The sequence below is a fragment of the Polypterus senegalus genome, chromosome 14 (assembly GCF_016835505.1).
Source record: "Polypterus senegalus isolate Bchr_013 chromosome 14, ASM1683550v1, whole genome shotgun sequence".
In the NCBI taxonomy this organism is placed as follows: Eukaryota; Metazoa; Chordata; class Cladistia; order Polypteriformes; family Polypteridae; genus Polypterus; species Polypterus senegalus.
Genome location: NC_053167.1, coordinates 133,574,713 through 133,596,643, shown reverse-complemented (window position 1 = coordinate 133,596,643; position 21,931 = coordinate 133,574,713). Strand labels below are relative to the sequence as shown.

The window sequence follows — 21,931 nt, the reverse complement described above, 5'->3', positions numbered from 1 at the left end:
TTTCCCTGTAGGAGTCAGCAGACAGCCGCGTCTCAGCCGCTCATATTAGACTGATGAGAACCGTGCAGACTCAAACATCCCGCTGCACATGCGAAGACCTGACAAATGTGCTTTCTGTTTTCACAAAATCCCATTTTTTAGAAGGAAAAATATTTAAAAATTAACCATTCGAACTCGAGACCCATTGAAGGAAATATGTTTTTAACAGGGCATGTGCCATTACTTAAAAAGAAGGCGCCGCTGAACGGTCAGAAAGAGAAATGGCACCGCGTAAAGGACGGACTCTCTCTCTCGTTTCAAGACAAAGGCAAATTTCGTTACAAATACACGGTGACTGCACTTTCCTTTACCCTGGAAACACGCTAATCTAATAATGGAGATGTCTGTTATTGATCCATAAAAGTTTTTGTATCTTTGTTATAAACATCCACAAAAAATCCGAGCTCTTTGCAAGATCAAATTAACACACCAACAGAGCAGAATTAACTAATTTCTACTAGGCTTATTTGAAACATGCGTGTAAAAGAAACAACTTCCATTTTAAAATCCTATGCAGAAAACTGTATTGTGCTAAATATGTTTAAATTTCCCATAAGAAATTTGTCATAAGAAGGATCCAGTCTGCTTTACTAAGATATCATGCAACCAATAAATTTAAGTTTGGTTATTGCACACAACAAAATACATTTTTAGCAATGAAAGACATCTCAAAATTCCCAATTATCTACTTTATATCGAGTCCTGCTTCCATTTTCATTCTTTCAGACAGATAGAATGATTAAACGCAACTTGGTCCATCTATGTATAGTTTTAAGTTGAGATTAGAAAGTTTAATGAAGGGGAATTACGTTAGTCATCAGAGAACAATTATAATGTATACTTCAGTTTCCTGATCACCTTTAGTGCAACCACAGAGTTGGGGAGAAGGTAAAGACAAAGGCTGTATCTGCTACCTTCACACTAACATGAGGAGACTATTTTGAGTAACAGGATGGCTGATCCAAAAAGACACCTGACAAGTAGGACCAAAAAGAAATCAAGACATAAATGGCATGTGTGAGCACTGCACAAACAATGTTCTAAGCAAAATTTGGACCCAGTCTCCCTAGAAATATATCAGTGCACTGTTCCATAGCTCAGCAGTTCGACATGAGAGTGTTGCCTGAATTGGACTAAAGTAGCAAGTTATTAGTTGTGATACTGAACATCATACTTCTCCACTGAAGTACAGTAAAAAGGGGAAAAGAAAGCAATGTGAAAATAACATTTGTATCAGTTATACACATTGGAAATATTGCCAGTGTTTTAGGTTATGAGTACACCTTCAAACCTGTATTCCCCTATATTCCCCTATGAAGGGCCTGGAAAATGGATTATCTGTCAGACAGACCAAAGCTTGTGAGACTCAATAATGGTGTCTCTGATGTGGATGTGAGCACCAGAAAGAACAATCCTGTCTCTTTTTCTTTTCTTCCTGGATACCTTGAACTATAATTCTAACAGCAGATCATGTTTCTTGTTGCAAAGAGAATTGTTTGCAACCTGACATTGGCAAAACCAAGGAACTGTTTATTGACATTGGTTGCACCAAAGAGGATCTATGACGGGGCACTATTCATAGAGTGGATAAGGGGATGTTGCACTGCTGCAAGTCCTTGGGGGTCAATATTATGACCAGAGTGGACTGGTCTTGTAACACAGAGGAACTATATTATCAAGGACAGGGCTGTGTTTATTTAATGTGGGCAATGACATCCTTTATATGTTCTATAACGGTGATGGGTGACGTGGTGGCACAATCTCAGCAATGCTGCCTTACAATACAGAGACCAAGGTTAAAGACCTAGTTGTTCCTGTTCCCTGTGTAGAGTATGCATTTTCTCTGTGTCTTCAAGGGTTTCCTTCAATTGCTTTGGTTTCCAAGTCTTTTCTTGAGCTCTGATGCAGGTGAAGATATGGCAACTGTAACGTTTCTCATTTCGTATGCAGGATGTCATTTCCAATTATTCAGATTGTAGCGTAGATTTGATGTGAGTCTTTTAACAGTTCAGTAACTTTATTTTGAACAACAATAATAAATGTTATAGCTTAGTTCATATATGTTAAATTATGGTCAAAGTTTGTATTGCTCCATTTCCTTCTGACCACTAGCTTCCCCTCTCCTGCATCTGGAAATACAACACCTTTCTTGTATTCACACAACTCTCAGACACATCTGAAAATGAACAATTCTGCATTTAATATGCAATATCAAATATTTATGCAAAATTTAAAACTACATTTGTTTAAATGAAAAGGGTCACTTACATTACTGCTCTTACAGCAGCATTAATAGTTGATAATGATTATTTAAAGTATCATGCCAGTATACACTATCCTTTTGGTTAGCTTCTTTGGAACACTGCTATTAAATATAGCTTTGGTTAAGAACAAAGTTTCACTTGTCTTTGGAACAGATATACAGTATATGAAATAGAAATACAGTGGTGTGAAAAACTATTTGCTCCCTTCCTGATTTCTTATTCTTTTGCATGTTTGTCACACAGAATGTTTCTGATCATCAAACACATTTAACCATTAGTCAAATATAACACAAGTAAACACAAAATGCAGTTTTTAAATGATGTTTTTTATTATTTAGGGAGAAAAAAAATCCAAATCTACTGTACATGGCCAAGTGTGAAAAAGTAATTGCCCCCCTTGTTAAAAAATAACCTAACTGTGGTGTATCACACCTGAGTTCAATTTCCGTAGCCACCCCCAGGCCTGATTACTGCCACACCTGTTTCAATCAAGAAATCACTTAAATAGGAGCTGCCTGACACAGAGAAGTAGACCAAAAACACCTCAAAAGCTAGACATCATGCCAAGATCCAAAGAAATTCAGGAACAAACGAGAACAGAAGTAATTGAGATCTATCAGTCTGGTAAAGGTTATAAAGCCGTTTCTAATGTTTTGGGACTACAGCGAACCACAGTGAGAGCCATTATCCACAAATGGCAAAAACATGGAACAGTGGTGAACCTTCCCAGGAGTGGCCGGCTGACCAAAATTACCCCAAGAGCGCAGAGACGACTCATCCGAGAGGTCACAAGAGACCCCAGGACAACGTCTAAAGAACTGCAGGCCTCACTTGCCTCAATTAAGGTCAGTGTTCACGACTCCACCATAAGAAAGAGACTGGGCAAAAACGGCCTGCATGGCAGATGTCCAAGACGCAAACCACTGTTAAGCAAAAGAACATTAGGGCTCGTCTCAATTTTGCTAAGAAACATCTCAATGATTGCCAAGACTTTTGGGAAAATACCTTGTGGACTGATGAGACAAAAGTTGAACTTTTTGGAAGGCAAATGTCCCGTTACATCTGGCGTAAAAGGAACACAGCATTTCAGAAAAAGAACATCATACCAACAGTAAAATATGGTGGTGGTAGTGTGATGGTCTGGGGTTGTTTTACTGCTTCAGGACCTGGAAGGCTTGCTGTGATAGATGGAACCATGAATTCTACTGTCTACCAAAAAATCCTGAAGGAGAATGTCTGGCCATCTGTTCATCAACTCAAGCTGAAGCGATCTTGGGTGCTGCAACAGGACAATGACCCAAAACACACCAGCAAATCCACCTCTGAATGGCTGAAGAAAAACAAAATGAAGACTTTGGAGTGGCCTAGTCAAAGTCCTGACCTGAATCCAATTGAGATGCTATGGCACAACCTTAAAAAGGCGGTTCATGCTAGAAAACCCTCAAATAAAGCTGAATTACAACAATTCTGCAAAGACGAGTAGGCCAAAATTCCTCCAGAGCGCTCTAAGAGACTCATTGCAAGTTATCGCAAACGCTTGATTGCAGTTATTGCTGCTAAGGGTGGCCCAACCAGTTATTAGGTTCAGGGGGCAATTACTTTTCACACAGGGCCATGTAGGTTTGGATTTTTTCTCCCTAAATAATAAAACCATCATTTAAAAACTGCATTTTGTGTTTACTTGTGTTATATTTGACTAATGGTTAAATGTGTTTGATGATCAGAAACATTTTGTGTGACAAACATGCAAAAGAATAAGAAATCAGGATGGGGGCAAATAGTTTTTCACATCACTGTATATGGTAAGTTGCAATAGCGACAAAAGAAGAAAAGAGAGGAATGGATAAATTCCCTTTGTGCATTTACACATGCTTTAAACCTGAAAGTGCTATATTGCGCACCACAGTTTTTGCTTGTCAGTTCAACTTTTTTTTATGCAGCACTCACAAGCCGAGAGCAGTATCAGAGTACACTCTAGGAGCGAAAACTAAAAGGCTTTGACTGTTTGTGCAGGAATTGCTGGAATTCACAGTGGTGAGTTCATTAAAACACTTGGAAAGTTCAGTTCTATTGATATTCAAGACTTTAAAATAAAGTTGTGTACATTTGTGTGCTCTACAATAAAAAAAACAAACTTCATTCTCAAACTGCACTCAAATAAAAATGGATAACATGTTGCCAGTTCTTACAGTATTATTAGTCTCTAAGTTGCAATACTAAAGTCAGTCACTAGACGCAACTATTGTTGCAAAGGAACAAAAGAGCAGTGTTTTACTGGGTTAACGAAATTACAAAGTTAACTATTATAAACGTTATTAATATATTAAATATTTTTTGTTTATAGTACCTTATAAGAACTGTATACGCAATGAAAGTAAACACAAATATGTCAAATTTATTTTCTCGTTCTTTTTTTAACTTTACCAATAAAATTACTAACTTGCTCTAAAGGAAACATATTGCAAAGGTGCTGGACGAGTTACATAAGTAAGGGATGAGTCACCAAAAGTATGAGCGGGCATTACATCACCAATAGCAGAGGTGCCTATAAAAATAGCACCTCTGCAAAGTTGCACATATTTCTATCTTTATCAGTCCATTTAAGGATAGCAAGCTACTAAAAGAGCATAAAATGAAGAGGAATCCATTGGGTCAGCACTGGAAGACACCATGCAGCGTTGTATTTATGTCAGACGTGGGATTGTGATGGTCTGGGTTAGTTCCATGCTCCCTAGTTGCTTCTGGCAGCTTCTTGAAACTTGGAATCTTCCATTAACGAAGATGTGACGGGCAAATGAGGACACAAATATTCAGCAAGGAGTTGGTGCAAAAGTGTCAAGTGGTTTTATTAAAATTTGGATCAAAATAAAAGTTGCAACTACTGCAGAAGAAAAATGATCATCAATAAATAAATAATTCAATAAAATCTGTGATGTCCATGAGTTAAAACCAAATAAATAAAAAATCGAAGAATAAAACCAAAATAAATTAATGTTCTTCATCTATTCCATATTGAGTCTAGCACAACTCCCTGTCTCCTGGGTTTACCCATAGCTCGCCCAGCCGGCAGAAACTCCAGCAGCTGTGGTCCTCTTCAACGACCTCAGTCTTAGCTGCCTCTGTTGGCGTCTGCCAGATCGCTCAAGATCAGATGTCCTCCCACGTTTTTTCTTGCTCCCTTAGCATACCTCAGATCCCTGAGGAGGATTCCACTAGCACTGAACCCACTCCAGATGTCTTGCTGCTTATCTGTCAAGGATTTCATGAGTTTCCTGAAGATCTGCAAGAGAAGCTTGCCGTTCAATATTTCCTTAGGGTACTGGCTCTCCTGAACCTCTAGCATCATGTCATACTGGCAGCACCCAGAAGCCTCAATGAGGCACTCACAGAAGCCAAAAGGGTTAGGGGCATCTTGTGTCCACCTGGTCATCCTTAATGTCTTTACCAGGCACTTAGCGAAGAAGAAGAAACATACAGGGAGGAAATAGACTGCTACCCAGCAGAAATTAAGTGTTGGCAATGCTGCAGAATGAGCCACAAAACTTGAATATGCTTATAGCCTTATCTGCATTCAGTTGGAAACTTCAGTGGGGCGATGCACTAAGGGAGGCATTGCCTCATTACCCCAGTCCTTCACAAACAAACATTTTGAACTATCAGCCACCTACAGGGTAAGACTGGGAAGTTTATTCAGGCTGGGAATCCCAAGTCTAACACAGGCCACACAATAACCATCAATTTTGTTGTTTTTTTTGAGTCTGTGCCTGTACAAAAAACACCATATTGTCTTGGATTTTTTTATGAATGAGGAGACAGTAGAATCAGCTTTTAAACATACATTTCACTCTTAAATATTAGTCTTAAGACAACCTCTGATAAAGTGTGGAATGACAGTTCATAAATGTAAACACTTCATAAATAAATAAACCAAGTACTTCTATAATATTGTAAGGTTTCTAAACTTGTCAATGTCAACTTTATTTACAGGTGCCAGTCATAAAATTAGAATATCATGACAAAGTTGATTTATTTCAGTAATTCCATTCAAAAAGTGAAACTTGTATATTAGATTCATTCATTACACACAGACTGATGTATTTCAAATGTTTACTTCTTTTAATTTTGATGATTATAACTGACAACTAATGAAAGTCCCAAATTCAGTATCTCAGAAAATTAGAATATTTTGAAAAGGTTCAATATTGAAGACACCTGGTGCCTCACTCACTCTAATCAGCTAATTAACTCAAAACACCTGCAAAAGCCTTTAAATGGTCTCTCAGTCGAGTTCTGTACGCTACACAATCATGGGGAAGACTGCTGACTTGACAGTTGTCCAAAAGACGGCCATTGACACCTTGCACAAGGAGGGCAAGACACAAAAGGTCATTGCTAAAGAGGCTGGCTGTTCACAGAGCTCTATGTCCAAGCAAATTAATAGAGAGGTGAAGGGAAGGACAAGATGCGGTAGTAAAAAGTGTACAAGCAATAGGGATAACCGCACCCTGGAGAGGATTGTGAAACAAAACCCATTCAAAACTGTGGGGGAGATTCACAAAGAGTGGACTGCAGCTGGAGTCAGTGCTTCAAGAACCACCACGCACAGATGTATGCAAGACATGGCTTTCAGCTGTCGCATTCCTTGTGTCAAGCCACTCTTGAACAAGAGACAGCGTCAGAAGCGTCTCGACAGGACTGATGCTGAGTTGCCCAAAGTTATGTTCTCTGACAAAAGTAAATTTTGCATTTCCTTTGGAAATCAAAGTCCCAGAGTCTGGAGGAAGAGAGGAGAGGCACAGAATCCATGTTGCTTGAGGTCCAGTGTAAAGTTTCCACAGTCAGTGATGGTTTGGGGTGCCATGTCATCTGCTGGTGTTGGTCCATTGTGTTTTCTGAGGTCCAAGATCAACGCAGCCCTCTACCAGGAAGTTTTAGAGCACTTCATGCTTCCTGCTGAGGACAAACTTTATGGGGATGCAGATTTCATTTTCCAACAGGACCTGGCACCTGCACAAAATGCCAAAACTACCAGTATCTGGTTTGAGGACCATGATATCCCTGTTCTTCATTGGCCAGCAAACTCACCTGACCTTAACCCCATAGAAAATCTATGGGGTATTGTGAAGTGGAAGATGCAATATGGCAGACCCAACAATTCAGAAGAGCTGAAGGCCACTATCAGAGCAACATGGGCTCTCATAACACCTGAGCAGTGCCACAGACTGATCGACTCCATGCCATGCCACATTGCTGCAGTAATCCAGGCCAAAGGAGCCCCAACTCAATATTGAGTGCTGTACATGCTCATACTTTTCATGTTCATACATTTCAGTTGGCCAACATTTCTAAAAATCCTTTTTTTGCATTGGTCTTAATTGATATTTTAATTTTCCAAGATGCTGAATTTGGGACTTTCATTAGTTGTCAGTTATAATCATCAAAATTAAAAGAAATAAACATTTGAAATACATCAGTCTGTGTGTAATGAATGAATCTAATATGCAAGTTTCACTTTTTGAATGGAATTACTGAAATAAATCAACTTTGTCATGATATTCTAATTTTATGACCAACACCTGTAAGTGAAACTTAAAGAGCTGACTACACAACACATACATAGGAGGAAGACACAGAACTGGCTGCAGTTTGGGGATGGATAACAGAGGGATGATGCCCGCCAATTAATAACCTACAGACCAATAGTGAAAGCATACTGCCCACAATGGGACAGGTTGGATCTCCGAGGCAGACTTCTTTATTGAAGGTGGGAATGCCCACTTCCAGGCCACCATATTGTACAATAACACTGATACCCCAGTACTTACCAAGTTAATCAGGGGATACATGGACTACATGTTTAAAACACTTTGGTGTTTCTAAGACTCTGCGGTGATTGAGACAACAATTCCACTGGGCAGGCTGCATGCAGGACTTTGAGCTATTCGTCCAGTGCTGTGATGACTGCAACAATTGCTAAGATCCCATTCCTTAATTACATGCACACTAGCCTCTACCAGCTGGAGCCCCATTGGAGTGAGTGGCTGTGGGCATCCTCAACCCCCACATACCCCCCTCAGACAATAAGAACTGTTATATCCTTGTGGCTATGGACTATGTTACAAAGTGGCCTGAGGCAGACGGAATCCTGGATCAGAGCATGACCACTTATGCTACAGTTAGGTCCATAAATATCTGGACAGAGACAACTTTTTTCTAATTTTAGTTCTGTACATTACCACAATGAATTTTAAATGAAACAACTCAGATGCAGTTGAAGTGCAGACTTTCAGCTTTAATTCAGTGGGTTGAACAAAAAGACAGCATTAAAATGTGAGGCAACTAAAGCATTTTTTTAACACAGTCCCTTCATTTCAGGGGCTCAAAAATAATTAGACAATTGACTCAAAGGCTATTTCATGGGCAGGTGTGGGCAAGTCCGTCGTTATGTCATTATCAATTAAGCAGATAAAAGAGTAAGATTTTACTGTGAACATACAACATGTGGTTAAAGGAGCTCTCCATGCAGGTGAAAGAAGCCATCCTTAAGCTGCAAAAACAGAAGAAACCCATCCGAGAAATTGCTACAATATTACGAGTGGCAAAATCTACAGTTTGGTACATCCTGAGAAAGAAAGCAAGCACTGGTGAACTCAGCAACGCAAAAAGACCTGGACGTCCACGGAGGACAACCGTGGTGGATGATCGCAGAATCATTTCCATGGTGAAGAGAAACCCCTCCACAACAGCCAACCAAGTGAACAACACTCTCCAGGGGGTAGGCGTATCGATATCCAAGTCTACCATAGGGAGAAGACTGCATGAAAGTAAATACAGAGGGTGCACTGCAAGGTGCAAGCCACTCATAAGCCTCAAGAATAGAAAGGTTAGATTGGACTTTGCTAAAGAACATTTAAAAAAGCCAGCACAGTTCTGGAAAAACATTCTTTGGACAGATGAAACCAAGATCAACCTCTACCAGAATGATGGCAAGAAAAATGTATGGAGAAGACATGGAACAGCTCATTAAACAAAGCATACCACATCATCTGTAAAACACGGTGGAGGCAGTGTGATGGCTTGGGCGTGCATTGCTGCCAGTGGCACTGGGACACTAGTGTTTATTGAAGATGTGACACAGGACAGAAGCAGCCGAATGAATTCTGAGGTGTTCAGAGTCATATTGTCTGCTCAAATCCAGCTAAATGCAGTCAAATTGATTGGAAGGCGTTTCATGATACAGATGGACAATGACCCAAAACATACAGCCAAAGCAACCTAGGAGTTTATTAAAGCAAAGAAGTGGAAAATTCTTGAATGGCAAAGTCAGTCACCTGATCTTAACCCACTTGAGCATGCATTTCATGTTGAAGACTAAACTTCGGACAGAAAGGCCCACAAACAAACAGCAACTGAAAGCCGCTGCAGTAAAGGCCTGGCACAGCATTAAAAAGGAGGAAACCTAGCATCTGGTGATGTCTATGAGTTCAAGACTTCAGGCTGTCATTGCCAGCAAAGGGTTTTCAACAAAGTACAGTGAACCCTTGTTTATCACGGTTAATCCGTTCCAGACTCTACCGTGATAAATGAATTTTCGTGATGTAGGATTCTTTATTTATAAATCGAATATTTTCGCAGTTAGAGTATAGAAAACCTGTTTACGACCTACTAAATAAGTGTTTTAACATTATTAGAGCCCTCTACACATGAAATAACACCCTTTAGTCACCATTACACTCGTATTACCCAATATATTAGACAAAATAAGAGAAAATAAGAAATATCAGATGTTACAAATATCATATTACTAGGCTCACTCACCTTTTAAGGTGACCGACTTTTATCCTCAATTTTTGTGCGCTCCATGTGTACATCAGGCATATAAGTGTAGGGAATAAGAACATCAAAGTGCCCATTCATAACATCTCCCGAAAACCTAAGGTTTTTTATCCCCTCAAGTGCCTGTCCAAAGTCGTACAATGTCAGCCCGAATCTGTACCGCTAAAGACGGAGTTTCATGCACTAAATAAGCTATAGATGAGAATAAGCAAGCACCATCTCCCCTGATATTTACTACGCGGTGAGGCATTTGTACTCCATCAACATTAATTATTTCCAGAGACATCATTTTGTCTATTTTTCCAGCGCATCGCGCACAAAAGCAAGGGAACGATGAGAGCACCAGAACTCTGCTCACATCGCGTCGCTTCGTACCTCAAGCCGCAAGTAGTAAGTCTGTAATAAGCGGAATACGCTACGCTTTGCACTCACGGGACAGAGTCCCGAACGCTTTTATATAGTAGATTATTGTATTGTACATTTAATTGCACACAAACACACACAGTTCTTACACAAAACCACTAACCTATGAAGGCACGACCTCAGTAGGAGAGTCTTCAGAGGTGGTGCAGTATCTTCAGCAGGTGCGTTGTTGTCTTCTTCCGCTGAAGGAGTACTAGGAGTAGGCAGTGGGTGTCTGGGTGCGCGGCTGATGAACATCTTGATAGGCAGTTGCTGGCGCTGTCTTCTCATATGCGTGAGGAGGCTTTTGTAGGGTATTGCCATCTTTAATCATATCCAAGAGTTTCACCTTCTCCTGGATAGTAAGCATCTTCCTCCGGTGCTTAGTTTTATTGTCAGAAGGCTTAGAAAAAGCAGCACGTTTAGGAGCCATCGTAGATAAAAGTTCTCAGAAAGCACATGCGTAGTGACGTAAGCGTGTATGAGAAAAGAATCGCGAAAGTCGAAGCGTGATATAGCAAGGGATCACTGTACTAGAAATGAACATTTTATTTCCAGCTATTTAATTTGTCCAATTACTTTTGAGCCCCTGAAAAAAAAGGATTGTGTTAAAAAAATGCTTTAGTTACCTCACATTTTTATGCAATTGTTTTGTTCAACCCACTGAATTAACGAGGAAAGTCTGCACTTCAACTGCATCTGAGTTATTTCATTTAAAACTCATTGTGGTAATGTACAGAAACAAAATTAGAAAAAAAGTTGTCTCTGTCTAAATATTTATGGACCAAACTGTATGAGGCTTACTGAGAAGATGTTCTGCTGTTTTGGCGCAGCTGAGGGTCTGCTAAATGACCAGGGTTTAAATTTGGAGTCCAGACCAATGAAGGAGGTATGTTAATTCCTCCATATCCACAAGACTCATACTGATCCTCTCCAACCTAGGGAGGGGCTTGTGGAAAGGTTAAATCAGACCCTGGTCACACAGCTCCTCGTTTTAACAGCAGAACATCAGAGTCTAGGACCAACATCTCATGCCATATTGTGAGCTTATTGGTCTGTTGTCCAGGTGTAAACTGGGTTCCATATGCCAAACTGATGTTTGGGCGGGAGTGGTGAAGCCCTGTAACTTTGGCCTTTGGGCAGAGCCCTAATTTTTACACACACTCCACAACCTCAGTACATGCAGAACTAGTAGTCGAGAAATGGCCCACATGCTAGCTCAGAGCCATCAGAAGAACCCCCAAGATCAACAAAAATGAGCATAAGACAGTCGATACCAAGGGAGCCCACTACTCCCTGGTGACCTGATGTGGCTGTACATCCCCCTGTGAAAAAGGGGACTCTGCCATAAATTATCCAACAATGGCTTTGTCCACGTATTATCCTGGCCCGGTTGTCTGATGAAGTGTACCAGATTAAGGCTGGTAGAATGACAGGCAGTGGTGATGCACTGTGACCAATTGACCACTTACTATGACAACAGGGAATTGAATCCTTTTGCAAGCATTGTAGCATTAAACATCCCTACTGCACCGAATGCCAGCACAGAACCTAATATCTCTGTTTTGACACCTGCCAGTACAACACACAACATCCCTGCTGCACCATCTGACAACACAGCATTCAGGATCCCTTCTGATGTGTCCTCACTACTTGGCTGCACAACCGAAGTGGGAAAGCAGACTACCGTGCAGTTTTAACAAATTTGTTCGCCATTTAAAAGAGTTGGAAGTGGCCACTTAGGAACAGTGACATTTAAGGGAAGGCTATGCAATGATCCTGGCAAAGTTACATCAGCCAGGAACGAGTTGCCAAATGAATGAACAGGCATTATTTCACTAATGGCAGAGGCACCTATGAAAATGACAACTCTGCAAAGTGCACACATTTTTATCTTTGTGTGGCTTAAAGCTAGCAGTCCCTTTAAGGATAGCAAGCAACTAAAAGAGCATGATATGGATATGAATATATTGGGTTCAGCACTGGCAGGTACTACACAGCATTCCAATATGTATACAACAAATTTATTTGACAAACGCTATTCATAAGGAACTCTGTACCAATCTGATCTCCTAAAAAAGCAAACTAACACTTTAAACAGACAATGAGAACAAGCACACATTTTTTTCTTTGCTTTCCCTTCCTGCTACCCACAATGCATCACTTCACCAAAGGCAGCATCTAAGATCGGCCTACTGAAAATTTAACTGTGAATTTCAAACATTTATAGCTGTAATTCATCAACTGTAATTTGTGAAACCTTGCATCCTGTACACACAAGTAATCAGGTATAATGAAGCAGCTTGAAAGAGAAGGAGATTAGTTACAAAATCATGAAACCTAAAAAATTAATTCTAACTAAAGTATGGCCAGACGACAATGGACGAAATTGTGAAAATCATGCTGGTCAAAATCACATCTATGAGTAACATAAAAGCAAGTGAGTACCACTTCCAAAAAAAATGAAACACTTAAAGGCTGCATCCATCTTTCCCACCTAAGCTGGGTCACAGTGCCAGCTCATGGGCGGGATCCTGCTACTGACCAACATGGGGACTAGTGATATGGTTTGTTTGCCCCTCCTCAAACGACTTGGCAGCCCTGAGCTTGGTGCAACTACCCAACCAACATATGCTACTGCCACTCAGGCTTCCTAAGATCAAGTGATCCACAAACCTCAACCTCCCAAAAAGCCAGGAGTACAATCACGCACCACAACGTCCGCCGAGAGCCTATTTTTTTTCATGGAGTGAGATGCATTTTAGGGGTTGAACAGCTTGGGCCTGGAATGTAGGAAGGAACAACGCCACTGCTCATAGCATTAACAGACAAGAGTGCTGAACAAAAGGTATCTGCCTTATTACTCAAACCAACAAAGGAAATTTGAAATAGAACTATTGAATTTTAGCACACAAACATATGCCAGTTACTTTCAGCATTCTGCACATCTTACTGAATCAGCTGTCCAGGCATGCAAAGTTGTAATGTTTTCTCTGTGATTGAGACATCAGAGCTAAAAATATATGAGGGGGAGTCAAGCTAAAATTTGAAAATGGAATTTATTAGAAAATGGAATGAACCTTAACAAAACTGATAATGTAATTTCTCAATGTACAGTAGTCTCCACCCTTCTCAGTGTACCTGCCTAGAAGTGCCTGGATTCCAGTAGAATAAAAGATTTTGTCTTGTCTTGCACAAACACTTGTGCACTCGAGTTATTGTTGAACACTACATGCCAAGGAGTATTGCAGTCACTAGTTCAAGTTACTGTGACTTGCTGGAGAGCAATGTGAAGCCTGCTATTCGATCCCAACAGTGGGGACTGCTGTCTCAAGGAGTGCTTTTGCTGCATGACAATACCCGCCAACACACTGCTAAGAACACCAAGGCTTGTCTGGAGAAACTAAAGTCTGAGGTATTGCCACTTCCTCCTTATTCATAAGATTTGGCACCGTGTGATTTCCACCTTTTTGGACCTCTAAAAAACATATGGGTGGTCATCGATTCAGATGACGACGTGAAGAAAGCGGTGCACAAGTGGTTGCGAGAACAAAACAAAACATTTTATTCTGCTGGAAGCCTGGTACTGCCAGGCAGGGTGCACAAGTGCATTGAGTAGGGTGGAAACTACATTGAGAAATGACATTATCAGTTTTGTTAAGATTTGTTCTATTTTCTAATAAATCCCATTTTCTAACTTTAGCTTGACTCCACCTCGTTACATTATGATCAAAAGGAAAGATCAGGTACACAGAAGGTATACATTAGGCCAAAAACATTATCAGACCCAGCTTAGCAGATCCAGATAAAGTGCTGCTACAATTTCTTCATAAAAAGTAAGGGTTAATAAAGTAGTTTGTCAAAGCCCTATCAGAAAATGGAGCTTGTTTTAAGTATTTATATCGAAGGTTTTGTGGTTTGTCTGAGGCTAAAATGAAAGAGAGTATATCAGACAGGCCTGACATTCAAAATTTGAGGCAGATTTTGATGGTGCAATGAACAACCTAGGAACGAAAGGTTGGGTATCATTCAAGTAAGTACTTTGTAAATTTTTAGGAAACAATACCCTCAAATGACAAAGAAATTGTCGAAAATGTTTTACTTAAATTTAAGGAATTGGGTTGCAACACTAGTCTAAAACTTCATGTTTTGGGTTTGCATTTGGAAATTTTCCCTTAACTTTTTGGTGCAGTGAGTGAAAAACAGGGTAAAAGATTCCATTGTGATACCATGGACATGAAAAGAAGGAACCAGAAACATACTGAGATGTTGGGCTAATTCTGGATGATTCACCCGAGATGTCCCACAAAAAGTCTACAAAGAACATGTCATCAAATAAAGTTTTGGTTCAAAAAACAAAGAAGTGAAAAAAAACTAGAGAAAGAGATATGTTTACCAATCAATCAGTGTTGTTTTTTATTTTTTAACATACATGTCTAAAAACATTAGATTGCCTAAATATTTTCATTTAAAGAGATTTAGAACAATGTTGCATACATGAATAAATAGTACAATTTGTTAAATTGTAATTAAATTTCTTTTCAACTTTGTATTTAAATGTGATGTGACAAAAACATTCTAATTATATTTTATTCATTAATGGAAACAAAAACAACTCATTATTGAAACAATTTTCTATGAGTTTAATTTTATGGAGCTGTGACTGACCATTGTGCTTGTTTTTTCATTCTCCTTTTGTTGTCAAATAGGAAACGGTTGCTGTAACATTATTGAAACAATGATTAATCAAGTGTAAGCAACATATCTTATTTCTATAGCACAAATAAACTCAGATTATAAATCCTTATATAAAAGAAAAATTATATCTGACCTACTGAGGTGGGCTCTCCGCGGCAGGATTATTTTCAAAAAAAGCAGTAGAACATCACTACAAAACAGCTAACATCAGCCGCCTATTTACATTAATAAAGAATATAAATGGTATTTAATACGCTAGTTTTCTGTAAACAGTTAACGGCCGCTGGAGGGAAAGGGCACGGAAACAAAGGCTGCGTTCAAATTGAGCGCCGAGATTTTAAGAGGAACAATCAAGAGCCGACTTCTAGGCCGAGCCTCCAAGTGTACCCGACACCCTTTCATTTCACCCAATCAAAAGGCGACAAGACGTCGATATAAGGAGCATTCGTCGCCCCATTCGCTATTCATTCGTTTGGTTTTAAGTCTCGTGTGTGATAAAAGAGATGGCAAGAACTAAGCAGACAGCGCGCAAATCTACCGGTGGCAAAGCGCCCCGTAAACAGCTCGCCACTAAAGCAGCTCGTAAGAGCGCTCCCGCAACCGGTGGTGTGAAAAAACCTCACCGTTATAGGCCTGGTACGGTAGCTTTGCGCGAGATCCGTCGCTACCAGAAGTCTACCGAGCTGCTTATCCGCAAGCTGCCTTTCCAAAGACTGGTGAGGGAAATCGCCCAGGATTTCAAGACTGATCTCCGTTTCCAGAGCTCCGCCGTTATGGCTCTACAGGAGGCCAGTGAGGCTTACTTGGTTGGTCTATTCGAAGACACCAACTTGTGTGCTATCCACGCCAAGAGGGTGACGATAATGCCGAAGGACATACAGCTAGCTCGACGTATTCGTGGGGAACGCGCCTAAGGACGCAAACAAACACTAATTACGTGGGAACAAAGGCTCTTTTCAGAGCCACCAAAAGTTCTCTTCCAAGAGATGAAATCCTTTTTCTCTACCTGTGTAGTTTGTTTCACTATATGAGAATTTCGTAACGTCTATTTGTTCCATACCAGGGAGCAATCGGTTGCTTATGGTATTTATCAGCTCCGTGTCCCCAGCCTAAGACTACATCTAATGGCATTCAGCTAGCTCACCACGTTTGTGGCAGACTGGAAGAATAAATGCTTACAAATCAGCATAAGGATTCTTATCGAAGAATGTGCAATACCACTTTTTGAAGTCGATACCAATACAAGTATTTTGTGTAAAATTTGATACGGGATATTTTTTAAAAAGTAATAGGAATTTGTTTTCAAATGATAGTGTTTAGAATGACTATATTAATGGGCCAGTCTGTTTTTAAATGAACCAATATCACAACACAGTATTACGGTCATCATAACATTTATTAAAAAATGTTTAATAGCACAAACGTTTTTTTTTTTTTTTGTTTTTACTCCAGACCAGGATTATTAGAAGGTACCCGGGCCTATCCCAGCTGCCACAGGGTACAAGGCAGGAGCAAACTCTGGACAGGGTGCCCATTCATTACAGGGCAAACACACACTATGGCCAAGTTAGCTTTGCCAGTTCACCTAACTTGCTGCATCTTTGGACTGTGGGAGGAAACTTACACAGCCACTGGGACAAGATGCAAACTCCATGCAGGAAGGATCTGGGTAGCAAAGAAGGAAAATACAAATGTAATAAATAACTTTTATGTTTTCACAAAGATTTGGTTATTCACAAATGTACCTCAACTGATCCTCTTAGAACACTAACATTTACAAAAAAAAAATATTCCCACATTTGCATTTTTTATTTTATTCTGCCTTTCTGTTTAACCGAAAAAGATTCTGTCATATTAGCTTTACATTTAGTTAAGTTTCAGATTTTTATTTATAAAAATTAAAAAATAATGCTGACATTTTTATGCTTAATCCTGTTTTGCCTCTGCGGTTGCAAGGCAGGAACAATCCCTGGACAGGGCAAGAGGCCATCACAGAGTGAATACACACACACACAAAATATGGGCCAATTTAACCTCATCACTCCACCTAACCTGCCTGTCTTTGTATTCTCCTGTTTCCTCAGTTCAATTTTAACAAAACAAAATTAAGCAGAAAATTTGTATTTTATTACAGTAGATACTGTTACTAATACAATTAAAGTACTTTTAAATCCATTAAACTTGCAAAATAATTACTAATTTTATTAACATTTACTCAGGCACTTATTTTTCGGAAAGAAAAATGACTTTTAGTGAAAGTTTTCATCTTCAAATTAGGCATATCTAGTAATTATTTTGCAGTGTTATGCTATGTATCTTACAGAAAAAAAGTAGTAATTGATATTTTTGAATGGTACTTGACACCAAATGAGTGCAGTCTGAGTATTGAAGCATTGATTACTGTGATATAAATCTTCCTATATCAATTCTTCTCTTCCTGGTCCTCTGTGCCACGACCTCAGAGGGAAAATCCTTGCTGTCAATGGTAAAAAAGTAATTATCTCAAGTTAGATAATCAATGATTTTTATTAATAAGAATTTAGGAAATATATATGGAATGGAACATGGACACTATTTAGAAATACACAAGGTTTACAGCTGTTTTTTTCTGTAATGCCATAGCCAAGAAAAGAAGAACAGCTTCTGCAACTCTGTACAACTCAATCAAGTGGATATTTTAAATGAGTTTAAAGTTTTCAAAAATGTTATTTTCTTGCTACTGCACACCTCATAACAAGCATGATAATGAGTGCTAGAAGGTATTTCCATAATACATTTTTATCAGGGTTTATCATCCATGCTTCTGACCCTCTTGCCTGGGGCAGTTTTAGCCTATCCCAGCAGTCATCAGGCAGGATCAACACCTGGGACAGGGTGCCAGTTAATTATCAGTCAAATACCTCCACACAATCACATACACTAGGAGCAATCACATGTATTTGGATTGTGGGAGAAAACTAGCACACTTGTTGGAATTTCACACAAACATGGGAAGAACATGCAAACTCCAAGCAAGGGAGCACCTGGGACATGACTCCTAGTCTCTTTCTTGCAAGGCAGTAGTACCACCACGGTCCCATCCCAGGGCAAAAACAACTGATTGTTTCTTCTTCTGACGGTCAGCGTAATTAGATCTTGCTGACTTACAGCTCCAGTATTGTGGGTCAGTTTGAAACTCATCTAAGAGGGTGCTATCTCAGTGGAATTATGTGTTTTTCTCCAGGTGTGCCTATTACCGCATTACAAACTCATCGGTGTTAGTTTTGACAACGGCAAACTGGATAAACTCGCACTTCATATCATGGTTTGTCCTTTGAGACCATTGTTTCTAGGCTGGTTTTCTTCTCTCATAACCCTAAATGGGTTTGAAAGGTTCGTAAAATTAATAGAAAGATTATCCAGAATTGCTTTTATTATGGAAAAAGTGTATTATCATCTGAAATGTCTTTTGTCTCCCTACCCTTAACCTGGAACAGGGTATTGGCTTTCTCTTCAGTATTTTTCTCTCTTTTAATAACTCATATAACCAATGTATGTGGTGTTGGGTCAGATGGATGGAGGATGGAGAGCTTGTTTGGCGATTCCAAACTAACCTGGCTGTTGATGATCCACCGCATTATGTTAGATATTTGTCACTTGAGGTATTTGCTCTGTCGGTCAGTGCCCTTTGTTACTCCTTTAAACCTAAGTGGCATGAGATCGTTGATGTGTTTCGTTCTATGGTTAGGAAAGAAAATGGTTTTGCAGTGTGGGGTTTTGAAATTTCAGTATTTCTGAGAAAGTCTGCAAATTTTCCTTTACTTTCCTGAGTTTAAAACTGCAGTGAAAATGTTACCCAGATTGGGAAAATACATCATTCATGGTCTATTAGAGCACTTTTGGCAGCTCGGTAGGGGTTAGGGTGTCCTAACTTATATATATATATATATTTTTCAATTTTGTGGTATAATTAAGTCCAAATAGTTTAATTATATAATAGTTCCACTTTATAGTAGTTAATGGTTTAATAAGCTATCATTTCACTGGTTTTAATATAATGTAATGGTCCTTTTTTCAAAGAGTTAAAACATGTTTAATTAGCCAATCATTAGACTCTTTTACAAATAAAACTCAGGTTCATCTTCTGGATAAATAACTTCTCACTTTAACTGTGAGCTGTTCCTCCAATACTTTTTCAGTCTTTTAAAAAAAAAAAAAAAAATTCTCCAGAATTCAATTTTAGCTCATCTTTGGTTGCCTTGTATATGTCTACTTTCCCAAATATAAAAAAAAAAAATGTTGTACTCTGAATCTGAAATACTATGAACTTGTTTCTTGTATGGAATATGATATGTTGCTTCCACTTGATGGATCCTTTGTTCTTTAATGTGGCGGGAGCAGGTGTGGAAACTGTGGCCTATTAAAAGAGGATAAACAACATGAAGATTGTATTTTGATGATCTTCTACTGCTCTCTTGTGGACATCCAACAGGAGACTTACTTATTACAATTATGTTTTATTCCTTGGTGCTGAAGAAGGTATTAGCAGCTACCAGGCAAAGAAAGTTTTCTCCTGTTTTTATTTTCTTTTGCAATCAGTATCCTCAACTAGGCAAGTAAAAGTCCTTGCCATATCATCCATGTAGCCAAATTCACATTTGTGGTTTGTATACACAGAAAAATTAATAACTTCAAACCACTTTCATTATCTACTGTTGTTATAAAAGGTTTTTGTTGTCATTGATTTCTTTGCTTAAAGGTTGAAGCTTCTACTTGGCATAATAATATGAACCACAATGACTAGACAGCAGTGTGGTGTAGTAGTTAAGTTACTCAACTATTAGCCACAAAAAACGCCTCTTCAATCCTAACCTTCAGCTTGCAGTGTGACCCTGAGTGAGTTGCCTCTAACCTGCTTGTACTTCACATATAACGGTTATATGATAACATTATATTTCATTTGATGATTAGAAGAATAACTAGCCATATGCTCTTAGAGAACCTAAATATGAACAATAATGTGTTATCAATCAGGCCTTTTCCTAAAACAATCTGCAGATGTGGCAGAATTCCACAGGTCACCTTTTCCTCACTGCTTTAGTACTTCATGAAAGGTAAAGAGTAAAATATAGTATATGTACAAAACACATGATTTAAGAAAGGCTTGTCTTAGAGACATTTTTATTATCCTGGCTCAAATGTCAGGCACACCTTTTTATGTTGAATCCCATAGCTGAACCTGTGAGGTTTCATTGCATGGAAGAGAAAGTCCAAGTGCCAGTCTAAGAAAAGCCATACACAGAGCAAAAAGAGAGAGGAATGATTTGTCTATTAATGTCTTCCATCTGAAAACTTCAGGGGCACTTTTGATTCCAGAGTTAAAGAAAAGACGGTCCTGTTGCAGTCCTGTTGAAATATTTTCAACCACAATATACATGGAGTTGCAAGTTTCTGTTACATATACAATGTCTACATAAAGTATTCACAACCTTGGGAAGTTTGCAGTTTATTATTACACCATATGGAGTCAAAGAGGATTATTTTGGCATTGTTGCCACTGGTCAATAAAGAAAGACTCTTTCATGTCAAAGTGAACATAGATCCTTGCAACATTGTCTAAATTAATTTCAAATATAAAATCCAAAATAATCAATCACATAAGTATTCATCCTCCTCAAGTTAGTATTTTAGCATATGTATATTTGCAGAACAATCACGGAACCAGGCATCAGCTGCCTGTAAATTAAATACTTCCATGTCATATAAATTAGTATGTCAATTATCCATTTTGGAGGAATTTGTCTTTTGTGAAATGTAAGTGCTTCATAGTTACAAGAATCACAAGCAAATCCTAAGGATTCATTCAGAAAAGGAGCATCAAATACAAAAAAAATTAAGTAAAATAAAATATAAATTCAGAACTGTAAAGTCCGCAACTAAATGAAATAGTGACATAGAAGGGTAAATATTCAACAGAATGTGCATCAGAGGACTCCTTCACAGGCACAGTCAAGTTGTGCAATGACCCGCTGGGAATAGATGAAAAGCTGCCACTAATGTTGTCTTCTCTTTCTTCCCTCACAGTGCCAAGAAACAACCTCTTGAGGGCACCTTGCTCCTGCCCCTTCTGGTCCAACCTCCATAAAAGCCAGGCATCCCAAGAAGAGATGTTTTTTAAGGTCAGAGCAAGCCGTAAGATGCTCTGCAAAGCTGAGTACTGTCTTTTGAGAAACCCCCAGACTAGGGAGTAGTTCCAAGATGGACTTTTTCCTTTTGATTTTTTCGCTGTCTTAATATTGTCTGGAGACGAATGAAGGGGATGAAAAAATTTTTTGTTTTGGGACTGTTGTTGAACTGCCCAACCACACTGAAATATGATATGGCTGTGGCTGGAAAAAGAGACAAGTGTAGTCAATTGACAATGGGCAGGAGCAGGACACTGTTTGGTATGTGTACACTTGTATAGTGGCAGGGTGCTTGTGAAATTATCAAGTACAGTATATCCAGATTCAGGATGAAAAAGCAGCTATACTGTATGTATTGTATGTGTCTGTGTGCTAAATCTTATTTCAGCCTTCCACAAAGAAACATGTTACTGTTGATATAATAATAACAGATTGTATATATATATATATATATATATATATGTATATATATATATATATATATATATATATATATATATATGTATATATATATATATATAGCACATT

General features: G+C 38.9%; 1 protein-coding gene across 1 annotated transcript; it reads left to right on the top strand.

Annotated features, from left to right (window-relative positions):
- Positions 1 to 15,691: 15,691 nt before the first annotated feature.
- LOC120514650 (histone H3) lies at positions 15,692 to 16,210 on the top strand. Its single transcript, XM_039735146.1, has one exon. It carries the CDS (start codon positions 15,743 to 15,745, stop codon positions 16,151 to 16,153), a length of 411 nt encoding a protein of 136 aa, XP_039591080.1. The 5' UTR covers positions 15,692 to 15,742; the 3' UTR covers positions 16,154 to 16,210.
- Positions 16,211 to 21,931: the final 5,721 nt, after the last annotated feature.